The 26,676-nt window shown below is 48.1% G+C and overlaps 1 protein-coding gene across 1 annotated transcript in view; it reads right to left on the minus strand.

Annotated features, from left to right (window-relative positions):
* Positions 1 to 26,676, minus strand: part of LGR6 (leucine rich repeat containing G protein-coupled receptor 6) — a gene marked incomplete at its 3' end in the record, with an annotated part of 113,247 nt that overhangs the window by 29,508 nt on the left and 57,063 nt on the right. Inside the window, exons 4-6 of the mRNA XM_080358260.1 lie at positions 26,365 to 26,436; positions 8,414 to 8,629; positions 2,377 to 2,448 (exon numbers count right to left, since the gene is read on the minus strand). Of these exons, the coding sequence (XP_080214386.1) occupies positions 2,377 to 2,448; positions 8,414 to 8,629; positions 26,365 to 26,436 (360 nt within the window). The remainder of the gene's footprint in view (positions 1 to 2,376; positions 2,449 to 8,413; positions 8,630 to 26,364; positions 26,437 to 26,676) is intronic.

A 26,676-nucleotide genomic window follows, 5' to 3' on the forward strand; every position in this document is an offset into this window, starting at 1 on the left:
ACTTAAGGACATTTAGATTCTTCTTTGGAACAGGGCTAAAGAATGCCAGGTATCACCCACTTTGACCATTTAATATCTGGTTTCATGGCTCACCCATACTTGGGGTTCTTCCCACAGCCCTGCAGCATTGCTCTTTGTCATCTCTCAGGCTTATGGGAATTGGTGAGGGAATCTCGCTGGGTTTCAAGGCTGTTTCAAAAGCCTGTTGGGAACCTGGCCAGAGCAGCTCTGACTTGGATCCAGCCTGCCTGCCCAGGTTTCCTTCCCAGGAAGAGGAGGCTGGGGGGGCTGGTGAACAGCCAGATCTTGCCCTGACAGAAAATCTTCGTGGAGCTGCGTTCTCCAGCTCTGTGCTGGTATTCGACTGGTTGAGACCTGGCAAGTGTTGCACATCCAGCTCCATCTACCTGCCCCTCACACTCCCTTCCCCTCCCCACACCAGCATGGAAAACACAGAGCTGCTCTCGTTTCGTACCTGGCAGAGCTGACTTGCGCACAGTAGCTGCAGATCGATGCAGGGGAAACGTGAAATCACTCATCTGGCTTCACTTTACCTCTTTATAGATTTGCTGCCCTCCTAAAAGGTCAGGGCCAAGCCCTCTCCAAGAACAGAGGTGCTCCACTGGGATCTATTTTTTGCAGAAATGATAAGACCTGGGGTAGAAATCTGGTGTGCACAGGGATCTTGCACAACGCTGAGGCCTGCATGGAGCAATGGGTGCTGTTTCTCTTAAAGTTTTAGCTGCATGTGATAAAAACAGAAGTTTCGCTGTCTAGCTGAATATGAGAAGAAGCCTTTCCCTTAGGGGAACAGAGGGTTCTGCACCTAAAACTTCCTGGGCTTTTCCAAAAAGCGCAAAACAATTTCTTTTCCTTTCAGCTTCTAGAGTTATTCACCTTTGTGAATTTTGTGCAATCAGCATCTGGCCACAAATGCTCATTTTAGGAAACCTGGAGAAGTTTCTGTCTTCACCAGCTTTTACCATCCTGCTGCTTTCCAGGAGGTAATGCCCACGGGGTAACTGAGAGCACAGTTTGGCCTCTGCAAGCCAAGAGAATGTGCTAAGTGCTGTCAACAGAATGTAATCATAATTTGAGTTAAAGGGTATGTGCAGAGACTTTAATAGTCTCCACATGCACAGGAGCTGCGCGGTGGTAGGTAGATGCAGGTCTAGCAGCTTGGCTGGGCTGTTGTAGCTGAACGCTTGGCTGTTTTTTGGGATGGGCAGCAAGGTGGCTTTAACCACCTTGGCTGCAGAATAAGGTTGCCCTGATGTAAGCTGTGATGTTGCTGCATAGTCTGCCTGGGTTATAGCCCAAAGACTGTTTTCGTCCATCAGCAAGTCTTCCACTCCCCACTGTAACCCGCCTGTCTTTGTGCTGCCTGGATGCCACAGCTCTGCCCTCATGTATTTGTCTGTGCCCACCAGAAATGACTGGGGAGAAGCACCAGCTGGCACAGTGATGTGGGAGACCCATGGGTCACTGGAGGAAAGCACCCAGCGGCCTTCCTTCATGCATCATCCCTGGCACAGTTCATTATGGCTAATTACGACTCTCCCCAGCTGAGCCCTTCTGGGTGGTCCCAGGATGTGCCAGTCTGAAAGTAAGAGACAATAGATGTCATGGTCGTGCACCAAGGAGCGTGTCTGGGGACCAAGGGCTTGCTTGCTGCTTCCACTCTCACCCAATTGCTGCTGCTGGCACCGTGCTGGGCACAGAGAGTCCTGTCACCTTGAGTGACACTTGAATGCTGGCAAGTGTCACCTCTTTTGCCATGACCCAGATCCCCTAGTTCTCCCTGGCAAGGCTAGAATCTGACCCCAAGGCTGCATGGAGGGACAAGTTTCTACACAATTGAAGGCAATGGGCACCTCCTCCAGACTTTTAGGGCCTTGATTATTTGCTTCTTGTTTGTGTTTCCTCCCAGGCCAATGCACAGCACATGAGACTCAGGCAATTCATACTGCTGTCAAAGGCGCTGTGTGCGCAAGGCAAGGCCATCACATCTAAGTGTCTCTGAGTTCAGGGTCACCTGTCTGCTGCTAATGGAGACGTGTCCTGGAGAAGAGTCCATTCCTGCTTCCCATCTTCCCTCATGATCTCCTGACATATTGCCTGGCCAGCCATGACAAGAACATGGTGCAAAATGAAGTCAGCTGGCTATGGGTGGTGCCAGGTGACATGGAACCATTTTAAAGAGAGGTACTCCACAGATCCCTGAGGATTTTACCAGCCTTGGCTCAAGCTAGCCCCTCGTTTTGGTGGAGTCAGGTGAAGGTGCAGTGGGGTGACCCAGAGACACCAGCCCTTTCCTGCGGAAGGGAATGGACACACACGATCTCTTTAGGACAGAGAAGAAAACAGGTGACTCACAGGGTTTCCAGGCTGTGCAGCCCATCAAAGCCGTTGGCCCCCAGGCTTTGGATCCGGTTGTTGTGCAGGTGCCTGTGGACAAACCAGAGATGATCAGTGGAGGTGCAAGCTGGTCTTTTCCTGCCAGTGTGAGCTGTGGCCCAGGGACGCCCTGCTAGCTAAGCACAGCCTGGGCTGGGATGATAAGGAGTGTTATACAGTCCCCTCTCTTGCCTCATGAGACACATACAACATGCAATAGTGCTTGCAAAGCAGCTACAGAGCTCCCATTTCTCCCAGGAAATCTAGGCTGACACTGGAGTTTCCCTGAGACCTCCACTTCACAGCTGCCATGTGGCTTTGGATGAACATGCTTAGGCAAGAAGCTTCAAGAAATACCTTAGATCTCACCTTACATTGGGCCCAACCCTACAAAGTGCCATCTGGCTTCAACAGTTGCTCATGGGCACCGGGTGCTATCTAGGGACACAGCCATATTTAGACTCTTTAGTAGCAGCAAGAAGGCTTTGTGTTCAAAATCATTCTGTTAGTCGCAGTTTATCTTTAGTTGCAAAAAAATGAAGATGCTGCCAATTCCTGGATCAGCTCCAGTTTCAATGAAAGTTGTCTTCAGTTTAATGCTTCAGAGTGCCTATCTGAAGTGCAGGGGGTATGTCACATGCCGAGGCACACTCTCTACACCAAGGCAACATTTTTCTTCCCTGTTCCCCTTCAGTCTGGTGCTACATGCTGCGAGCTTCTTAGTGCTTAAGGGCTCTGGAGCTTCCAGCCTTAATGCTGGTGCTGGAGACCCATGTGCTGGGGGACCCTGCAAAGCCACTCTGAGGTGTTCTTGCGTTGGAAGTTCCACAGATGCTGAGTTCCACTGTAGCCCCATTGGATGGGTTCTCTGTTTCCATGGGCCCCTTACTACCATGTCTCAGGTTTTTTTTGGTGAACTCAAGACCTTAATTCCTAGATTCTTCCTTTTCGATTGTCAGAGACTGTGTGTGTGTGCACATCTGAGTGTTTTAGTCCATCTGGTTTCCTTTACAGCTGGTGGAAGCCACGTGGCTCATGTGCATCTCTCTCTGAAATCCCACTCAAAGGCACCTTGAAGCTCATTTAGAGACACCTTGGAGCAGCCTTCTGAAAAGCAGAAGACGACAGCCCACTGTTGCCCAGCCTGTACTTTTCCCCTGTGCTGAAGCACATTAGTGATGTCCATACTTGCACAGAAGTGCCCGAGAAGATAATGTCCTCTGGGGCAGCATACCCTCTTTGCTCTCTGTCATGGTAGGTTGCCCATAAGTTTATTTTGCAGCTCATGTTCTCCTTTAACACAGAGTCCCATGTGGTTAATCTGCTGTCACACCACTTGCCTTCAGGGTCCTTTTCTCCCTTGCCCACACTCAGGGACTCACCAGCCTTTGTCCAACGCTACTGCTTCCAAGAGCCTGAGGGAGACTGCATACTGGCAGGTGGATCAATGACTTTTTCATCCTTTGCTGCTTGATCTAAATCTGTCTTGGCTTGAAAAATCTCTCACTCCACCTGGATTCAAGCGTGAGCTGTTTGGCTGAGCACAGGCAGCTCCCACTGCCAAATATTCCAGGGTGAAACAGGAGGGAGCTGGGAGTGGAAGAACAGCCAGGCTCTAGGGCAGTTTGGTAGGGGCTTGCAAAACAGAAACCAGCCGAAGATGGATGTTTGTTGTTGGAATGAGAACATACAAACATTTCAGAGGAAGAGGAAGGGAGGGGAAAGATGTGTGATAAAATATGTTTGCTCTTTTGAGCAAACGGGAAAAAAGAAAAGGAAGTTGCCCGCAAGAAAACTTGGGTTGATTGAGACTCTTAGAGAAGAAAAACAGCTGAGATCAAAATCAGAATCTTACAGGAGAAATTTCTCTTTGTTACGAGAACAGAAGTTCAAGTCCAGATGGTTTCCTCTATTGAAGGTTATGGGATAGCTTCAGATCACGTTGCCCTTACTTCACTTGGCACTTCCAGTGCAGGATGGTGCTGACCGTTTTGGGTCCCTTTGAGCACTTCATACTACATTTGCATTGAGGCTTTGGATCTGGAGTCACCCTATAACCACAGCAAGAGGTGCCACAGGAACCCTGTGCCCCATAGCTTCGCTGTGAGGGGACACCTGGGGAGAAGGGATGTACTGAACGCGAGGGGTGATGTGAGCTCCCTGGAGCTCTGTCGGGGCGGTACAACAGGACACCTTGTCTGAGCTCGGACACGCTGAGCTGCTGTCACACAAGTCAGACAAGGAGAAAGAATAGAAAAGCAATCACCTACTGTGCTTATATTTGGCTTTAAAATGCTTAGTTTGGAGGCGCAGTAATGAAAATCATCAGAAGGATGTTCTTTGTTGGTGAGAAAATCATGAACGACCAAAAACGGGAGTTATAAAAAAAATGTGCTGTCTAAGCTGAGCACTAGAGTTGTTACCCAACCACATGGCAATAATAGAAACAAGAGAGTTGGGAAGGTAAACACTTGAAGAGATGTTCTTTTCTTCCATCCTGCCTTTTTGTCTCCCCTGGTAAACAAATTTTAACAAGTGGAATTGCAACATCTCCAGTGTTTGTCAATTTGAGCTCAGCCCACACGGCGTTATATTCTGCCCTGTAAATTACAACTGGTTTGATAGCAGCTCAAGATACTTGGTTCTGGGCTGTAAACAATCCTCTTGTGATGCAAAAACATGAGAAGTCTTTAAGCCCTTGCTGTTCCTACTGGAGACAGTGTCCACTACTGTCCTCGGTAAGACCAACGAACTTTAAGAACTGTGTAACTCCCTTTGCAGGACAGTCCCATGGAGTGAGGCTGGTTTTGGAGCTGCTCTCATCCGTGGGATCTATAGCTTTGCGCAGGAAGAAGCAGGACAGTCATTGCTTTTGTGTGGGCTGTCGTGCAGACTGTTCTTCAGATATGCACCTCCATTAGAAGACAGTGGTCTCTTTGCAAAAGAAGGTCTCACGACTGACCTCTAGCAGAGAATTTGCCCCGTGTGCTCCTGCAGCAGCACAAACACCACCACGTAGAATCATGGAATGTCCTGAGTTGGAAGGCACCCGCAAAAACCACCGAGTCCAACCCCTGGCCCCTCACAGGATAACCCCACAGTTCACACTGTGGCATGGGACAGGGTGGCTCCTCTGCTGTGAGAGGTGACTCCATGCCCTGTCCTGGAAGGCAGACAGAGCACTGGCCCAGGCTGCCCAGGGGGGTTGTGGAGTCTCCTTCTCTGGAGACACTCAAAACCCTCCTGGATGCGATTCTGTGCAATCTGCTCTGGTGAACCTGCTTTAGCAGGTGGGTTGGATTAGATGATCTCCAGAGGTCCCTTCCCACCCCAACCATTCTGTGATTCTCTGATTCTGTGAACTGCCGTGGCTGCAGAATAACAGATGGACACATTTCCCTCAGACAGGCTGGGGAGAGACGAGGGACACTAACAAGAGTGGCTGCCGTGCGCTTTCTCAGCCTGTCAGCACAGCAGCGTGGGGGTTTCATATGCTCATTTCTCCATGAAGAATGAAAAATATTTTATGCCAGAGAAAGAAGATGCTTTTTGTAAAAAAACCTCCTTTGCTTCATAGAAATCATTAGCTGTGAAATACTCAGGGCTGTTTCTGCTTGTAGATGCTAAGATGCACTCTGTCCTGTATAGATTAGGCTTGGAGTAAGATCTTCAGTATTGCATTCCCATGAGCCACCCTGATCAAACAAGCCGTCTCCCTTCTGCCATCAGCAGCGCGGTGCCAGCGTCGCAGCACACGGAGCTCGTTATCAGAGCTGGGAAAGGATGCTGCCAATTACTGAGGCTCATAGATTTAATGATGAGTGATTTACATGAGGCTCTGCTTACTGCCACCCTGGTTAGAAACCTGAAGCAGCAATAGATTCCTCGACAGAGGTGTAATTTATCAGTAGAAACTGAACCCCTTAACTTGTTCCAGATTGAGGGCTGTAAATTCTGATGCTGGTGCTTTGTGGTGGTGCGGGATGATCGCCCACATCCGTCCCAAAGGCCTAAGGTGAGTGCAGGAGGAAAAGCACATCTGTGCACCTGGGAAGGTCGTGCTCTCAGCCGTGTCCATAAGAATTAGTCAGGCTGTGTAGGAGAGATTCCCTGCTCTTGGCTCTCCTCCCCCAGGTGCTCATTTTGATATCTCTCAGGCTAGAAGTTTGCTGATGTTCATGGTAGCAGCCAGTTCTTCTCAATCTAGGTGCACATTCAGAGGAATCCACACGTGCATCATCTGCATCCCAGAAGGGAAAGTGTCCTCCCAAACTTTACCACCAGCTGGGCTGGCTGTTGGAGTGTGTGCTTTTTGGACTGGGGGTGAGTGTGGAGCAGGGACGTGTCCCTGGTAGGGGTGCAGGAGGAACCATGGGTGACTTTCCACTGGCTGTGTGCTGACAGGGGTATGCATGGAAGCATGGAAGAGATTTATGGGGCCGGTTCTGCCAAACGCTTGTGATCCCACAAAAATTTAGCATCGTGTCCCCACAGCGCCTGGCAAGATCACACATATGTTCCCTTCCAATTGTCTGTGGTGGGACTTTATTCTCTCCCTTGCGACCTAATGGTCAATGACTTTTATTTCTTGAGCTTGCCTGTTTAATTAAGGAGTTGCTTCTCACCCAAAGTATGGGATAAACCAGAATGAAAGCGGCATGCTTTTGAGACTGAAATAAAATCCCAAATGTCAGCTCACCCTCCATGCTAGCTATTAAAGCTGAATGAAGTGGTTGCATTATGATGGCCATGGGATGCCTTGTAGAATAAGCACTATTGTGGGTGAAAACTACTTATTTGACATTTCTCAAGTTGCTTTTAGCAACATTTCTTCTAAATAAGCCTTTATGCTTTGTCTAAACAGCTGAAGTTGGTGCTTAATAAAACTCTGGATTGTGCTTTGTCCAAGCACTTTCTATGCTAGATGACTTCAGTAAACACTTTAAATTCTGAAAGCAAAATAATTGCTAAACTTTCACTAAGGCACCACATGCTGAGGTCATTTAATATGCTGGTATTAATACATATTACTAGACTAAATGGTAACGTTTCATGTAGATACAGGAGCTCTAAAGTAGTTGGCGATGACACCTGAACTTGCTAATCAACACCAAAAAGTAATGACGAGCTAATTTGCACATGTAAACGTCCTTTTAAAAGCTTCTTTTTACTGTTGATAAAAGGGATGTCGCTGCCCAAGACATCCGTTTGCTTCCCGACTACCGACTACCGTCTGCGGAGCGTTTTACTGTGTCTCGCTGCCCATGGAGTAAACGTTTCCCACACGGACCAGGTCTGTTCTGAGATCAGTGCTGTTCCTACACTGCCCTGAGCACTGTCAGCAAAGTCTTTATGATGCCAACAGGACAACAACATGCACCGCGGGGTTGTGATCACCACAAAGAACAGCTGGTCTGCGTATAGAACACAGTGAAGCAGATAAGCATGCACAGGCTTGGACAAGGTGTTGAAGTCAGATCTTTTGTTCGAAAACATATTGGGTCAAAAAGTTTTCTTGGCATGTTTTCCAAGAAAACACAAAGTTGCTTTTTGACATGACTGCAAGTTTTGCATTTTTCTCTTTTTCATGTCGCTAGGAAATCCTTTAGTTTTAACACAGAGATTGGAGGGAGAAATAGGAATGAGAAGCTTTTGTGTTGCTTGAATCTTCAGGGAAATAATCTGATTTTTTGTTTCTGATACTATTTTTTCGTTAAATGCAAAACGTTTTTTTGGAATTATATCGGGGAGCTTTTTCTCCTTCCGTGAGAAGTGAGGAAAAATATAACAAAATAAAATCACAAAAGGCCATTTTAACATTTCACATCAAACGGCAGGGATGCCTTGACTCTTGTGCACAAAACCTCCGCCTGCTGCCCCTGCAGCAAAATCTGCTCCTGGGGGGCGATTTGCGGGTGTTCTCATGGAAGAGAAGCCCCTTGGCCAGCGTGGTCAGCACCTTGTCCCAGCCTGAGGAAGCCACGGCTGCGAGGAGTGAGGAGGGGAGAAGGCTTACAGCACCACGAGGCTGCTGAGGTTCTGGAAGGCGTAATCGGGGATGTGCCAGATCTGGTTGAGCGCCAGGGTCATGGCCTGCAGCGCTGGCAGGTGGTTCAGAGCTCGCACAGGGATCTCGGTCAGCGCGTTGTCGTCCAGCCACAGGTGGCGCAGGGAGAGCAGCCCCTCAAAGCTCTTCTCGGGCACCACGGAGATAAGGTTTGCGTCCAGGCGTCTGAATGGGAAAGAAAAATGGCGTGGAGAAATGAGAGGTCAGTCTTGCATTGCTTTGTGAGCCCACGGTGTTGTGCAAAGGGAGTTTTGATGCTGAGGTGGATGCACTGATGGCCAGGGAGGTTGGATTAGGCTGTAAATAGTGATTAGCACAAGGAAGCCTCGGTGCTGGGCTCCTAGCTCTGCTTGGAGATATTTGGCAAAGCAATATATATTCCCTAATAAAAGATTACTTTGGACAATATATTTTAGGATACTTAAAAACAAAGTAAGAGCAAAAGATCACTATTGCAATGATAAAAGAAGCATGCTGTGCCTCCATTGTGACTTTAAAGAGACAGAAGGGATCACAGGGATCAACACAAGTGCCTCAGATGGTATCAGCCAGGGCAAACTTTGAATGAGTAACAGGAGAACAGGAGCGAGGATGTGACCTTTACCTCTGTATGTCTTATGGCTACATTCTGTGTAAATCAGTTTAGATGTTTTTGTGGTTCTGAAATTCTTTCAGAACGACATTGAGAGTTTGCCAAGGATGATCCCTTCTTGATGGGCATCTAGTGCTGCCAACCGACAGCAGGTCCTGAAACAAAGCGGTTGGGCTGAGTCCTTTCACATGGACCCACCAGACCAACACTGGCCAGCTGTGGCTTGCAGGCACCCCCTGAAAAATCAGCATTGAAGCTGTATCCCCTGGGGCTGGGCTTGCGGTGGATCTGCCCGAGCCCGTCTGTGGGGGCACAGCCCTGTTCGGGGTACCCCACAGCCACCCAGACCCGCTGCTGTGGGATGTGCAGGGCAGCCAAACCGCGTGGCCAGAGCCCCGTTACAGGAGAAAAGGATTTATCTGGAAATGAGAAGTACGTGGGCCTTGCTTGGGGTCCAGCGTGTGACCCGAACAGCCGGAGCTACCTGCAAAAGCACCGCGAGCGAGTCAGACCGTATGTCATGGCGCAGGAATTAAGCCTGTGCTGTCTGTATCACACATGTTCAGGCCTTTCTTTCTCCTTGATTTGCCAATTGCCTTTTGTTTTTAATCATTGTGGAAACCTTAAGGCGGTTGAATTTGAGGTTTAATTTGGTGAGAAACTTTAATTTTTAAGACTTGTTTTTGTTCCAAAATAGAATGAGAAGCCAAAAAAGTATTAACCTTATTATGAAAAAAAAAACCCTTAAGAAAATAGGTTTGGGAATCATCTCTCTTAAGGATCTCTTATTTCAATAATGGTGAACAGGATACAATGTGTTATCTGTAGATTTTCAAATCAAAATATAAGAGGAAAACGCTTCAAATTTGGATAGGAATACCAGGAACCAATTATACTAAGGAGAGAGAAAATTCTAATTTCCATTCATGGCCAACAGAGCTTATTTTATTTTTCCAAGCTATCTAAAGAAAAGATCTCTGAATTCAAACTGCAAAGAGAAAGCACTTTGTCTCTTATCAAAGTATGAGAGAAGGAAGTTAACAGAACTGTTATGGTCCAGCCCTCCAATCAATGACCCTTCATAAAGGAATGTGGTATAGAAATTAGTATTGTTGACTACATACAATAATATTTTTGCTAAAAGTTGGACACTGGAGCAGAAACACAAAACCTGTTCCTCCCTGGCCCCAGACCCTTGTCCAAAGAGAACAGAGAACATTTCCCAGTTCACAAACCACCTCCCAACACCCAGCAATGACCTCCAGGTCTGCAGGAGGCCCAACGCCCGTCGCGCGTTGGGAAGAACCCAGCTGCGAGCGGGCGGTATTTCCTGGTGGAATTCTCTGCCACAAACGTTTCCTGCACTGGCCAGTCTGACCCACATGGACGAGACTAGAGATTTGTACCTGGTTGAGAAGTACAGTCAAACCTTCCTGAGATCCTCCTCGGACAACTGCCCTTTGAATGCAGTGTACAAGTCCTGATACAGCACGACCTCAAACTGAAATGATACCCCAAGGTGGATTAAATAACTATTTCATTACTCCCGTTTTGCCACATCAGATCATTTTTCCGAATTGCATTGCTGCAAAGTCGCGTTTTCTGGTGCACGGCTGCTCAGCTGAGAGTTTTTCAGCCAGGTCTATTGATTCCTCTGCGGATGACAAAAGCTCTTCACACCCAAAACTGAGCTCTGTTGCCACAGGTTTCTGACACAAGACAGTGTGTATTTTAATCTTGAAGAGAGTGGGCATATTGCAAGTTCTGCCTCAATTTACCTCCTGTCACCAAGACTACAAACAAACTGGAGCATCATTCATCTTCCCGAGAAGACAAATCCAAAGAATAAAGAGCAGAAAAGCAAACCCTGCAGCAGCTCAGGGTAAGATTAAAGACTATTTGAAAATTTTCATCAAAATGTTTTGGGACAAACAAGAACTCTTTGACCAGAATTAAAACTTGTGTGGGAAATATTAATCTTTGCTTAATTTTTCCATTCCTTCTTCAGCATAAGAATTCTGTTAGTTTTTGGCATCATAATCTGTTTTTCAAATAAAAAAAGAAGTACTGCTTACTTTTCTCAGAGACAATCTTCATCCAACTCCCTATATGTTTACTGAAAACTGTTTTAAAATGAATGGTCTGTTTCAAGTTTAATTAATTAAAGAACAGACAATGAAAATATCTGCTGGGAATAGTTATCATTTTTCAAAACCAAATTAAGCTTTCATAAACTGAGATGCTAAAAGAGAGCCAAGGGCTGGTACACCAGGGTAAGATGCCAAAGACGGGGATGGTTGGTGGCAAGGGAGTGACATGGCCCCATTACTGTCCAGCTTTATGTCCTGCTTTGGTCATAAACTCATGGTGAAGCCCCAGCCATGAGCCACAAGGGGTTTGTCTGCAGCGTGACAGTGCCCCAGGTCTTGGGGAAACCATTATTGTGCCTGGATTTACTCCATGGCCATTCAGCATATGGTTCGGGAAGGCACTTTGTTCCATCCATGGTCCATAGGTATGAGAGGAGTGCCAGTGAGGCAGCATGGTTCCTTGGTTGTGTTTTTGAAGGTACTCAGACACTTTTCTGTCTTTGTGGATCCCTGTGGTTAGTACAGGGGCAATAACTGAGATTCGTCTAAGGAGTTTGTTAATGCTCCTGGATGGCCACCAGCTTTGGACGTGCTGCAGCTCCAGGCTCTGCTCCATGTCTCCACACCATGCCGTCAACGAGAGGTCACCTCTGCAAGGCTAAAATGAACCCCGCGTCTTCTGTCTCTTCACCTCCACAGGGGCTGCCTGCTGGCAATTTCCGTGTTGTGATGAGTATGGCCACTGTCCAGGAGACATTATCTGGAGAACAACGTGCTTGGGGAACGCTGGTGAGCTCCATCTACATAAGTGCTGCCTCAAACTGCTCCAGAATGTGAAAATCAGACCCCGGCCAGATTCCTCGGTGGAGTGAAAGGGAGAATTTCTGCTGATTGCAATGAGCTGGACAAGGGCCTGAGCAACCTCAGGAACAGTAGCCTGCTTGGACCATAGCACAGCAAGATGCAACTGTCTGGAGCTCGTGGAATTAAAATTAGGCAGAGGGAAATGTTGGGCAGGATAACTCCTTATGTGCCCTTGCAGCATCGATGAGGGAACAAGAACCATGGACTAAGTGATGGCTGCATTCCTGGTACCAAAAGCTCTCCAGGGTGTTCAATTGCTCCTCAGGGTGTTGCTGGCTCTTTCTGGAATAGAGGAGCATTCTTTCTAATAAAAGCTGTGCATGTGGGAATTGCTAATTGCTATGGCTTTCAGACAGCACTCCACTCTCTTCTGGAAGGAAAAAAAGCTGAAGTTCTTGGCACAGAGTTGTTAGTAATTATATCAATTATACTAAACAAAAACCAACCCAACAGTTCTCTCCTTTCTTCGGTGTGTGACTCTGGCTCTGTAAGTGTTTTGTGTTATGATTTATACCTAAGATAATTGGGCCGATTAGTGGGTAAATGGGACAGCGCAGGCTGGGGCTGGCTCCTCACCTTCCATGGAGATGTTTTAATCTTTATTTCACCAAAACACACAGTTGGTTTTCCTTCCAAGCATTAACCCATTTCTTGCTTACAGAGGAAGATGCCTCTTTCACAGAGCTGCTGGATGGCTTAGAAGTGGGACTTGGTGTCCTGCCTGCTGTTGAGCAGTGCTGTAGGTCTGGAGGGATGAGACACACAGTGGTCTCCAGATGTCTGCATGGACACGATTTCCAAGTGACTTCACAGGCTTCAGCAAAGTGCTGTAGAGCATTGTCCTGTCTGTTGCAGGCAAAAGGACATTGAAGAAAAACGGCACATGAAAATCAACGGCTGCTTGAACGCCTCAGCTTCTGGCTTTAGATCTGCATCTACAACTGACAGTTATGTGGCATTTACATCACACTTAGCCGAAAGTCATGCAAGTGCCTGGAATCACCTCATATTTTACTCCTTTTTCTGTTATAGGGACTGGAGGGGGAGCTGCCTGGTAAGAACACCAAAAGTCCCTTCGCTTTTGGTCTGAGACATTACCTGTGTCATCTTTGTTCCGTGAGCAGATGATCATGACTGTGCTGAGCCGTGGTGAGAGAAGCAGGTCAGCACCAAATGCAAGTACGTCTGAGCCCCACCAGCTGGTAATTTTGCTGCTGTTGGCTCTGGGGGACCAAAATAAGTTGCATGGGGTGCGGCAAGGGGAGCCTTTTCTTGGGCAGGACAGACTTCGTGTGGGTTCAGTGTCAAGAGCCACTTCATTGCTTTGAGCGTTGTCTGCATTTGATAGAGGCTTGAGGAGGAATTGCCTGCCTTCTTGCCAGGAACAGTTCAGAGGTGACGCTAGGAACAAAAACATTCCTAGAAGGAAAGAAACATGTAGGGAAGTCCTCTTCTAAAGAGAAAACCTCAGTAGTGGGACATTCCTCCTTCCCGTGTGCAGAAGATCAGCCAGAGCAATCAGTGCAGCCAATTCAGGAGGTCCAGGGGGTGGTCACAAACTTTGTATTAACTACACAGGTTGAGCTATAATCTGAGATCTCTGTTTCCCGTGCCACAGACCCAGCAGTTTCTAAGAACTGTCCGGTTCCAAGAACTGCTTCTAGAGCACTTCAGAGGATGTACAAGTGTATTTCCAAGACATCTGTAAGCACATGCATCCTGCTGTCGGTAACATGACTGGCAGAAGTGTGCAGCAGTGGATAATCAGAGACAGTCTCTCTGTTCCCTAACAGATGTGCTGTGAATCTCAGGCTACAACTGGCAGAAACAACTTTGCCCGTATCTTTTCAGTTCCTTCTGTCTGTGGAGCGTTTACAGGGGAAGCTGCAGCCTGGAAACCAATAAAGTGCACGATGCCCTGCTGTCAGGAAACATCCTGACTTTTGCTGCTGTTCTTCCTTCCTTGCACACAGTAGAGCCAATAACAGCTGCTGTCTGGATGCCTTAGACAAGCCATGTGCAGTAACCGCTCTGCAGTATAGACTGTGATGCTCCTCCACTGCCCACATCCCCTCACAACAGGACATTGGGTCCTCAAGCTCCAATCCATCCTCCCAGCATTTTTTTTTTTAGATATATTGGGCTATTATTTCCAGTGATAAAATTGCAGAATACTTGCTACCAAAGATCATATGCAGCATTGGGTGGTACTGAGCTGTTCTCTACAAACTGGGAAGCTCCTCTGCATCTTCATTATGTCAGCAGCAGAATATGGGGTGTGAAGAATGGACAGTCTGGAGAGAGCTGTGACCCTCCGAGGAGCAAGGGCTGGCCCAGCAGCAGTGGGAGGAGGAGCTGGTTGCCCACCCCTCAGCGAGACCACCCCTTTATTGGGGACTGAGGTGCTTGCTGTCTTCCCTGGCCCCAGCATGCGTGTGTGTTGGCTGAACAGAGCTGATCTCACCAGAAACGTCTAATTGGTGCCTTCAGGCAATCATGTCTCTCTTCCTGTCTGAGTTTATCTTGAAAGGCTCGACTGAGTTACCTCCTATCACATAATAGGATCTAAGTTCCTTGTAGTAACACAAGGAGGAGATGATGTCACTGCAGCTAAACTTCTCCGATAACTTACTAATGACTGGGGCCAACACCTCGGCTCCTTTCTCAGGCAAAGCTCCCAGACGCACTGAGTCAGTACCTGGCTTGTGAGCTCCCGGGGAACTCGCCGTGCAAGGAGCTGAGTGAGGGAGGATGGCTCCAGAGCCCGGCAAAACACCCTCTTGAAGGCAGCTGTCCCTCTCTGCCACGCTCCCCTGCAAGGCAGCTCCGTGTGTGCTGCTCCTTCTGCCACGTACAGCACCTGGTGACACCTGGACACATAGAGACAGGAGGTTCTGTGTCCCTGAGCCTTCCAAAATAACACAGGTGAGGAGCAAGGGCTTCTTCCATCAGCTGATACCAAATGGCACAGAAGAAAGACAGCTGGGGATGGTAGTGCGGACTTGGAAGTTGGGAAACTGAGTTCAGGTTCTGCCTATCATGTCCTTGTGGTCATAATGTACTGCAGATACAGTGAATGGACCTGTTGGAGCAGGTCCAGAGGAAGCCACAGAAATGATCAGAGGGATGGAACAGCTCTCCTATGAGGACAGGCTGAGAGAGCTGGGGTGTTCAGCCTGGAGAAGAGAAGGCTCCAGGGACGCCTGCTCCAATACCTGGGCTCTCTGCTCCTGCCACAGAAGAGCTCTCGGCCCGCAAACAAGACTCACAAGAATTCCCTCACTCCATTCACAGACTAAGAACTCCTGTGAAAACCATCCCAGGCAGTGAATGAAGGGTCAAGATGCAAACGTGTTCCCAGTCTGTAGGCTGTGGAGCAGGACCAGGTGGAAAAGTCTGCAGGGTTGTGTTTGCAGCGAGTCTTCACTCCTGACTTAATGGGACACGTACCTCTGGGAAGCCCTTCACAAGGGATGCTCAGGAAATGAAATCAGAGCTATACCTAGACTGCACACAAAGCGCCTTCAGTACAGACAAGAGGGCTTTGTTATTCCTAGTTGCAGACATCTCCAAAATCCCTCAGGTCAGAACTGCGCAAGAAGGATTGCCAAGATCCCCGTGTAGCTATAGAAACTGCTGACAGTTGGGCAGCTGCACTCCACCGCGGTGCTGACTGCCCGAACAGCCCTGTCCTGGGGCACTCAGCATTGTCCCCCTGCCCGTGGACCAGGCACAGGAAATGGAGAAGGTGCAGCCAGAGGCTAAGCAGACTGGAGACAGGAGAGCAGCTTTTGGGGACAGAAGGGACAGGACACACTGGTCTCTGGGGAGAGAGGGTCTGAACAGATCATGGCACCCCAAGAGATCCCCGGGCCAACCATGTACTGGGACATAAAATCCATCTCACACCTTGAAGGCACAGGGACCAGGGCCAGACCAGATGCATCACGAGGTCCCTGTCTGGCAGTGGGGACCTGCAGGGTGTAACAGCTGAGTTCACATCTGCCTTCCTCCATCCACTCTCCATTTGTGAGCTGACATGGAGATAGGGCTCCACATGTCCATTCTGTGGTGTTTGACTCAGACAATCATTGCTGGACAGGTGGTTATTTTGTTTTGATGGACACTTGGGTGGGTGTTTCCTCCTGTTGAGGTGCTGAACGTTACCCTGGCATGTTTGGGTATGTCCTTGTGCAGGGTGAGGACCCAGAAGATCCCCGTGACCTTCCATTGCAGACAGATTTGTTTTAGGGATTAAATAACCCTCACCCTTGTAGCCCATAGGCTGTACTGGGGAGAAGCAGAGGAGCACTGGCCTTTGCTGAGAGCTTTGAGCCTTGATGATCACTTCTCACTGAACAATGACCCGCAGCTGGCCAGATCATATTCTGGAGAGGAGTGCACAACAGCTCTCCATCTGCCCAGGGCCTGAGACCCTCTGGGCTTGGCACCTCCACAAGTTACCAGCTTGTTTCCAACACGCACGAGCCCCCGGAGCTGCCGCTCTGGCTGGGGGGCTCCTCCATGGGCTGGGCACAGTGGTTTTTGAGCCACACCACAGCTGCAGGGCACCGGAAAACTCTTCTACTCTGCCTGGCAGCTGAGGAGCCCAGTGCTCCTGCTCTGCCCTGGGCCCACTGTGACCCTGGACAAGCCCTTTGGCTTTTCTTTGCGTCCTTCTTCCTCTGTATGAAGAGAACAGCAGCTCTGCCCTGCACCGCAAGGGGCTTTGACGGGAGCTGCGCCTCTTCAAGAGCAATCGGCACTGCAGATGGCTGTAGAACCATCTACAACCTGGGCTAGCAGGGACCTCACAGATCGCGACACTGAGCTCCTGCCAAAGATATCACGGCTGACACGGCCTGTCATGCACAGGGCTGGCCCATGCTGCTCCCAAATTTTGTTTATGCGTATTACATCATTTGGCTGAAAATTAACTTGCTGTTTCTCCTAACAACACAGGTAGTGATTCCTGTGCCTTACCTCACCAGGTGAGGCAGTTCTGTGCTTTTCGTCCCTGAGTCTCCCTAGACTGCTGGTGCTGCAATCTGCCTTGCTGTGGGAAGAACAGGGTTATGAAAGAGGCAGTTAAAGATGAGAGCAGTCTAATGTGTCTTGCATAGAGAGTAAATGTGCGTAGATTGGGTGCCAGTTAAAATATGTTGCTCATATCTTGCTTGCCTTCCTATCTCCAGTTTACCTGAAGCTTCTCTGTGGTTCATCAGGAGTGCTTACATATTCGGTGTACGTAACATCTGGGACCCATCTTTTGCAGTGCCACATCTACTGTGTGTAACATCTGGGACCCATCTTCCCTGCTGTGCGGCTGTATCGACTGTGTGTAACATCTGGGACCCATTGCCCATCTTCTCTATTGAGTCGTCACTGGGGAAACGTGGCATGTCCTGGATACTTATGTGTATAAGCAAGTGAGTTAAGGTTCATGAGTCCCCATAATAAAGGTCAATGGAAAGCACATTGGAAGTTACTACGTAACTCATATGCAAGAGTGTGTGTGTGGACTGTGCATGTGAGCTGTGATTATAATTTCTTTAGTGTCTACAATGTTTTAGGCAGTGGGAGGGCAGGCAAAATAGCATGTATCTCTTCCTGAAAGCTATTAGAGTTTGAGATGGCAACTGACAGTGCACATGAGAGGGGTATAAAGATGGAATCAAGTTTCTGTGTTTGTCGGAGTCTCTTTTGAGGGGCGTTTTCTTCTTGAAAGGTTGGTACTGCAGTCATAGCAGTATGGGCAGAGACAGCTAAAAGCAATACAGATAGATAAGAGACCACCATTCTCAGCTTGGTCTGAATTCTCTCTTGAATGTTTATCCAAATGGGGCTCCTGGTTGTCACACTAGGTTGCTAACAGTCAATATAGAAAAGTTTGGAGGTCACTACAGTACATGATGGGCATGGCCATGTAGGTATAACCTCTGCCAAGCTGCTAGAGAAGGACAGCTCAAGCCACCCAACCTATGCTGTGATTACTTCGGAGCACAACCGGTGTATCGCAGAGGTGCTGGGGCATGGCAAGGGTGTCACCCATCATCACTCCTTCCAACAGACACCAACTGCAAGTTCAGTCAATGGGATCATTAGAAACTGAAATCTCAAGAGGGGAGACGGACTCAGGTGATCATAAGGAACATGATGGCCCAACTCAAGATCACTGGCAGCTGAAGAGCCTGGTCTCTACATATCCCAGGAAAGAATGCTGTGGAGAGATGAAACTTCTGCTTTTTAAACACTGTATACACAGGTAAGGCACCCAGTGCAGTCAGGGACAGAGTTTCTACATCTGCTGACACCATTCTTGAGAGGAGATAGAAGTTTATGCAGACACCTCTTTTTCTATATTATTTTCCAGCTTTGCCACACAATAAAATAAGTTAGAGTGCCTGAAGTTTGCTAAACTTTTAGCTGTTAGCCTGTTAAACAACACAGCACTCTTTGTCTTTCTGGGATATGAATCCAGGGATTCTTCAAAGGATGAACACTCACAAGCATGAGTTGTATGGACTTTTCCTTAAAATAAACTTCACAACATCTTCTTGCTCAAAGCCAGGGATTAATGAATGCAGGCAGAGATTTTTTGGGTCACTGCTAAAGAGAATTGTTCCTGGAGAATGATACATTCAACAGCTTGTGTGTGGTCTCTAAATCTTCCTTTCAAAAAAAGCTATTGAGCTCATTGTAGTGGGATAACCACATTGCATTTCATGCCTTTTTACTCCTAAGCAGAAAAGGTTCCAATCTGACCACTGGAGTTCCTCCCACTGCCAGGAAAAACCCATGTCTGATGTACCCAATACCCATGTCAGGAGCCTTTCTCATTTCTGAGTTGCCTCCAGAGCAATGGTTACAAATTCAAATCCCTCCAACTCTGTAGCGCAGAGGAGATCCTCTCTGGTTACTGGGTAAGCTGCTCCTTGCACTTGCATTTTTCGGCAAGATGATCTCCTCTGATAGCTTTCTCTGGGGGTTCCACAAATGTGTGCTGGGTCTGGTGCATGGGGCCATGGGGGAGGAGAGATGCTCAGCTCTGCTTTGGTACCCATGCTCTGATGATGTGTCTTAGCTTAGTGATCTGTTTTTGCCAGATAAAAGTGTGGGGTGGGGAGAGGGGAATGAAAATCCAAATCCTCCAGAGGGTGATTCATCCCCCCAGACAGGGCTCTGAGATAACAGGGATTATTCACCCTCTGGAGATGCTGATCATTTTCCACTGATGATGAGCTTAGATGAGTAATATCTAGACAACTATGGTCAGAGGAGACAAATCCACCTGGTCTGCCCGAGGGAGACGTGGGCACAGCAGTTTACCTGGAGGGAAGGAAGGTTGTGTAGCGAGGCTGTGAAGGATGACTCAGAAGAATTTTATTTCCTTCATAGTGGTATCTTAGGATCTCCCACCACGAGGGAAGGATCTAGCACTCCAGCCATAGCAGAAGCAGGAAGACACCAGCCTCCTGGTCCCAGACGCTCGATTTCTCAACTACAAACCTGGCCCAGGCTGCTCTGTTGTGATTCCAGATGCCAGCGTGGCTGATCCTGCTGCTGTTCTTTGAGGGCTACAAATGAGAGGCAGTGAATCTGCTCATTGGGTCCTACTGAGAACATGATGACCAAGCCACAGATTTTGCATCACGTTTTGTGATGCACTTTGTGCCAAGTGGATTTGCCAATGGCCTTCGAAAATGTCTTATAATTGCAGTAAAAATGCAAGTGCTCTGGAAAGGTGCTGTGGAACACTCCATAAACAAGATGGGGAGACAAGCCAAGTGGCAGAGGCAGCTGATGGAGCAAGAAATAAGGTCCAGCTATGCACTTTGTTTCTGAGTCTGGGATATGCTTGAACCCAGATCAAGGATTTGGATCAGGACAGTGTAAGCAGAGGAGAAACTCCAAAATCTGAATCTTGAACTGGATTTGTATTTTAATCCAGCTTTTTCATCTCAAACCTGGTCTGATATTGCCAAGCTATTGCTGCCAGTCCTGGTGACAAGCACAGTGTGCAGAGACAGCTCAGGCTGGTCACGCACTGGGTGAAGTGGAGAAAAGAGCTGGCGAGCAGCAGGTGAGATGACAGACGGAACCAGAAGAACCTTGTCTGCTCCAAGTCTATGCCAAAAAGTAGTAACTCCTCTGAATCTGGCTTATCATTCCTGAACTAGATGAGATGCTCCCACAGAGGTGGTTAGTCCAGTCCCTTCCTGGGACATCAGCCCACCTGAAGCCAAAGAAAGAAACTACAACGTTTCCTCACTATCTGTGCACTGAAGCAACAAGGGCCACCATGCCATTTTCAGGTGAAGCTCAGACTGGGCACACTACTCCTGGGAGGAAGGATCACAGCACGTGGAGCCAGAGAGGAATACTAACAGCAGCCGAACTTGAGCAAGGACCCTCTACATCATGGCTAAATCACTGCATGAAAGTTACCTTCAGGACCCCCAGATGGGTGACATGCCTGTCTGTAGTGTTCACTTGGATGTGGTAGACGTCTGCTCTTGGCCCTTCCTAGACCTTCCTCTTTCGTAGAAATACCATTAAGCACTTAAAAATGCCAAAATGGAGACCAGACGGGGACAAAACTCTACTGACTTAGCTGTGCCCATCTCCAGAGCTGGCTGCTGAGAAAAGGTACTCGGGAGAAAGAGGGGATTTCAGAGATGGGGCGGGAAAATATTGAGCAGCAAGTGTCCTCTAGGGCGGATGGAACATCTTTAGCACACTGTGCTGTGGTCAGTGACAGGTGAAATTCAAGGTTCTGTGCTCTCAGCAGCAGCAATCACCAAGAAAGTACTTGTGGGTGCGTTGTTTCAGTCTGTCTTCAGGTTTGGCGTTAAGAAGTACCGCACCGCTCTTCTCTGACCTCTTTTTCACTGGGCGCCAGAAAGACTCTGCAGCCTATAAATCATGTTACAGGACTGAGGTGGTCTGGCCACAAGACAGCTCCTATGCCAACAGATCGTAAGTCACTGATATGTGATGCTGGCTTTATAGATTTCTGGTTTTGCCATAGCTTTTATCCTCTAAGCACCCAATGGAAACAACACCTTTCTTAAACCTTACCGCATCACATGTGATTTATAGAGAAGAATATTGCTGTTAACAGCACACTGTCAAATCTCAAATAGATCAAAGAAGTGAAGTGAGGAATGAGTTGACTGAGTTCTTCAGGCCCTTCTGATTCTGAAGTATTTTTTTACTTCCTTCTGTCATAAGAATTTATATGCTTGTGAGAATCTGATCGGGTGGGAAGAGCTTTCCTGCTTTGTCTACATCAAAGTCCACATGTTCTCAAGTTGCTATAAGTCATTCTTTGCATTTTAATCTCCAGCCGTATGTAGAAAAATGATTACCTGCCTTGAGGGACAGGGAAAGAAGTAGTCTTTATTGCATTTCCATAAGACTCCAAAAGGTTCCTGCTAAAGACACCAGAGAACTGGCAAACCAGTGGGTTGGAGGAACTGGTTTATTTTAGTTAGAAGTAAAATTAAGCTGTATTCAGGCAGTGTACATATCAGGCTGATTTAGCACTAAGAGATTATGAGTCAAGTAAAGCTGGAGTGAAATCAGAATACAATGGGAAATGTTATTTGTAGAAAACATGAAAATGCTTGCAGTGTATTTAAGAACAATGTTTATGACAGTTTGTCCTCCAGGTTGCATCCCATCAGCTTATGAAGGCCTCGAATCCTTCTGCAGGACAGGTGTGAAGAGGACAGACACGGCTGTCGTATGAGCATCTGAAATGGGATGGTGATATTAGCAGGACCAGCGCTGATGAGGAAAGGCTGGGGGAGCTGGGGGCTCTTTAGCTTGGAGGAGACTGAGGGATGGAGGATGGAGCCAGGCTCTTCTCGGTGACAACCAGTGACAGGACAAGGGGCAATGGGTGCAAACTGGAACACAAGAGTTTCCACTTAAATTTGAGAAGAAACTTGTTCCCGGTGAGGGTGTCAGAGCCTGGCCCAGGCTGCCCAGGGGGTTGTGGAGTCTCCTTCTGTGCAGACATTCCAACCCGCCTGGACACCTTCCTGTGTAACCTCATCTGGGTGTTCCTGCTCCATGGGGGGATTGCACTGGATGAGCTTTCCAGGGCCCTTCAACCCCTGACACTCTGGGGTTCTGTGATTCTGTGAACAGGACCTATTGAGCTGTTGCCCACCACCTGCATGTGTTTGCAGTGGAGATGGCTAACTGTGTGCAGGGTCCCTTAGCCACCAGGCAAATGGTTTGTTTGGGGTGTCTGACAGATGCTGACATGAAGGGAAGGTCTCTTGCTTATCTGCAGTTGCTTCCCTGACACGCTGCACACAGGAGGAGTCACCAAGAGACAAAACCAGATGGAGACACAGACGTTTTTTTTTTTCTGGGCCCCTTTGCTTCAGCAAAAATGCTATCAAGCTGTGACACTCTTCTTCTCGCACTAATTCCACCTTCCCCCTCCAAATTACTATGAGCAACACCCACCCAGACAAGCCAGACACACACTAAGCACCTTCCCAAAGTGCTGATCTGCGAGAAAATCCAGAAAGAGCCAGCCATTCTCATCGCTTTCCATAGGTATTTGAAAAAGAAAAACCAAGAGTTTATCTTGATCTCTTAATCCATCAGGTTTCTTTTCTCTTTGCTTTCTCTACCCCTGCAAGCCTGGTAATTATAATTTATAGCACCTGCTCACTTTGAAATGCCTTGGACTCCTTCTGCCTGGCAGAGGAACAGACACAGTGCCCATCTGCTTTAGGTAAGTGCTCACAAACCACAAAGTCGTTAATTAGACTGACACACGACTCTTCCAGAATACACATGGTATGTTGTTACTGCACCTACAAACCACCAGTAACCAGATACTCTGCCAGGGGATCACAACTGGATCAGAGCATTACGTAAAGCCTTGGCACCTCTTGCAGAGCTCAGAGCGTTGCCATCAGGTGTGCGTGTTCTCTCTAATCCTCCCCACTGGGCTTCCCAACATGCTTCCCAGATTAAGCAAGCCTGCTGGGAAACAGCTCCCTCACACTTGGTAGGAGGTTCCATCTCCAGAGCTTTGTACTCTCTTATTTTGAAATCCAAACTCCTCTTTGTATTCACCGAGCGATCCCCGCCAAGCTCTCCTTCCTGACAGCCCGGGCTGCACAGTGATGCCTCCACATCCCGTAGCTGGCAGGGAACAGGGCAGGTCTGATTCTGGCCCCACGGGCATGGCTGCAGCTTCAGAGGACCTGTGATGAGGGGTGTTTGTAAGGACAGGTGCCTCTGATGTGGATGGGGGTATTTGAGTGGGTTTGACACTTGCCTCCTCAGGCTGGCTGGCATCCGTGGGGCAGAGTGAATCATGAACACCTCTGGCTGGGAAACGCTGAGCCCCCATAGTGGATGCCACTCTCTGGAGGAGGAGTTGCTCAAACCACGTGAAGTCCTTGGTGAGTGATACTTGGTGATATGCAGTAATCCAGCCTGGGGCGGCCAAGCACATGATGGGATGGGGAGTGAATGTCCTAGACCTACCTATGCCCTTGGCACCGAGTTATGTTGAATTACTGGTAACCTCCACCTGGTTTGCTGGTCTTCCCAGCCTCTGTGTTAGAGTTTTCAGGAGGAAGCCCTCTTAACATGTTTGAAATATTATTGCCAAAACTCAGGACTGCATCTTCCTTGGTCAGAAAAGGTATGGGGGGATCACACAGGGCAATGGGAACATCCTCTTGGAGATCATCCACAGGTGAACGTCCTCACCCTCTCATCTCACCTAAACTTACCTCAACCTAAAGTCACTTTTTTGGCATGCTGCCTGTCCTGCGAAGGACTGGAACTTCAGTAACTTCGGTTTTCTGAGAGCCAATATGCATCATCTAGGTTAGTTAAAATGTCCTGTTGCTGGCTCCTGCACCATAACATGTCCTTTGTGGATGACACCACACCTGCCATGGAAAATCCTGCACACCTGGCAGCTTTGAGAAGGGTCCTTGCACGAAGACAGACCCTTATCTTAGCCAGATCAGAAGGGACGAGCAGGGGGAGGCCCACACAGGGGGAGCAGTGTGAGCATGGTCTTTGTGACACCTGGCCAGGGTTTTTCCTTCCTTGGTCCTGGTCTTCCAGTCCTTTGTTCACAAAAAAAGCTGTGTGGGAGGGCATGCAGGGTGCATGTGCCATACAACAGGGCTCCGACGTGGAACAAGCGTTCCCGGAGGCACTGTACCCTGGAGAGCCGGGCTTGTGCCCCCTCTGTGCCACAGAGAGACTCCTACTTCTCTGTGCACCATCCCCCGAGAAGAAAGAGTTTCTTTCTGCCTGGACTTTCCTTGAGCATGGGACTATGAGTTGATCTGCTGTTCAACTCCCTAACTTGCTGCAAACTTCCCAAACTTTGCTATTTCAGAGTATCCACTGACACATTATCTTTTTCAGCATTTCTGCTCTAACCTGATGCTGTGCAGGCAGTAAATACCAAACTTTCTCTGTTCCACAGTGGCTAGAAGCATCCCCTTCTGTCCCATTTGTCTGGGCACCTCATCCCTTGAATTGCCTGGTAAGTCCTACTGGTAGAGCTATGCTCAAAACAGTTGTTCTCAGCTTCCACTTAGTTTGGCTGCTTCTGTTATAAACCTGAGAAAAGTCTTGCGTATCCAGAAATCTCTGTTTTTCCTCTCTTATGTTAGCTTGTTCATTAGAGATACATACTTTCCCTTCAAATCATGCATGAATCCCAAAATGACGAATGTGGACATCAAATGCAAATATCCAAAAGAGCAAGAAAATAACCAGCACACAATCCCTTCCTGTCTAGTACAGCGGTGTGTTCCACCCCACTCCTGTTGGCTCACATTTTCCCCCTGCTTTTCAGTTGTCCTGCCTGCTTAGCATGTGTTTCCAACTTGCAAAGCAGACAGTTAATATTCCACAGGGTGCCGTGCAAGTCTGGTAACTCATGGACTGTCACGATGTGCCATAAAGCCACTTTCCCTTCTGAATGGAAAACAAAATAGTCTCTGGGAAACACAAGTAAACTGGGTCTCAGGTAGCCTGACTGGTAATGCTCGGAAACCGTGCTGTGGGTGACCTATGGCTGTTCCAGGTTGGCTAATTTTTTGGCAACGATCACACGAGAGTCTCAAAAGCTTTTGGAAAATGACTTAGATATTTGAAAAAGAAGAAAAAATATCTCTCTAACGTAGTGCTATACTGGAGGCTCTTGTTCTGAGTTTAATAACGACATTTGGAGAAGCCACAGCAGCACCAGTCAAAACCAAGTGGAATGTATTTTCTGCATGTACCCTCCACACTCTCAAGCGCCTAAGCCATCGGCACAGGCAGCGCTTGGTGCAGAGCTGGCTTGTGTCTGTCCTCTCAGAAAGTCACTATCTGTAGATAATAACTATCTTGGAGATAGGTAAAGAATAACTACTTTGGAGAATAACTACCTCCTGTACTCTCCATACCAAGGGCAGGTTTTACTGCAGCCCATTGGTGGTCTGTGATTGGGGTCTTTCTGAGGGGAACCTTCTGCCCATCCTTTAACCAGGTAGCTTAGACAGGGGAGAGTTGTCCATCGTGTGTGACTCTTCTGAGACTTTTGCTTCCAGAGACTGTTCCCCTTGCTCTGAGGACCTGGACACAACCTTGAGGTAGCAGCATGGAAAGGTGACTGTAGGGAACCTGACTGGTCTCTTATAGCTTTACCCTGAATTATTGTAAATATAGAAAGATCAAGGTGGGTGAGGTGGATTGACCCACGGAAGATGCTACTGTTTTGCTGCTTGTTTTTTGTTACAGAAACCTCCCTCCTGGAGCTTTTAATTTTTCACACAGTCTATCCCAAATGCTTCGACTGGTGGCACATACTGATAGCGCCATTGCAGAGTCTTGAACGAGACATGGAAACAACTTAATGTGGCAGATGGAGCCAGGACACCTCGGTCCTGCTCCTGACTTTGCTGTTGCCCTAGGGAGGATCACTTGAGGATCTCCAGAGTGACCTCTGTGCTCCCTTGATGGTCCCTTCCCTCCTGTGGTTCACAGTGGGAAGGACAGAGCCCCTCCCGGGTGGATATTTTTCAGCATTCCTTGAAACACCCATTGGCACTGGTGGTCTTTTCATCACGACGCACACATGGGGAGCTGTAATTTCAACATCCTTTACCAAGACAGTGTTCCTTCCATGAAAACTGCCCTCCACTCCCTTCCATGCTAAGTGACAGTAATCTTTGCTTTAATTGGAAAAGAAAAGGAAGAAGGAACAGAACATCCTTGACAAAAGAACTAATGACTCAAGTGCTGCAAAGCCCAGGGCCCCCAAGGGACTGTACAGCTTGCAGCATTGATTTTTAATGACTTACAGAGATTGGAGGTTTGGAAGATCTCTCAGTGCCTCTGCAGGGATGCGACTCAGCTGATTGTTCTGCAACATCCTACAATTAGAAAAAAGAAAACTTCATTAAAAAAAAAACCAAAACAACCCTGGCAACACAAAATGGAGGACATTGCTGCTCACTTCTGATGCTGTCCTGGACTGTTTTGGAAAGCCGGAGGGGTTGGAAAGCAGCACATTGGTCACACAGGGCTCTTGAACAAGCTTGCAGGCTGCAGGAGGGCGAGCTGCAGCCCTGGCTGGCCCAGGACCCTGGAGCAGAGGGTGCCAGGGGTGAGTT

The sequence above is a fragment of the Nesoenas mayeri genome, assembly GCF_963082525.1.
Source record: "Nesoenas mayeri genome assembly, chromosome: 23".
NCBI lineage: Eukaryota > Metazoa > Chordata > Aves > Columbiformes > Columbidae > Nesoenas > Nesoenas mayeri.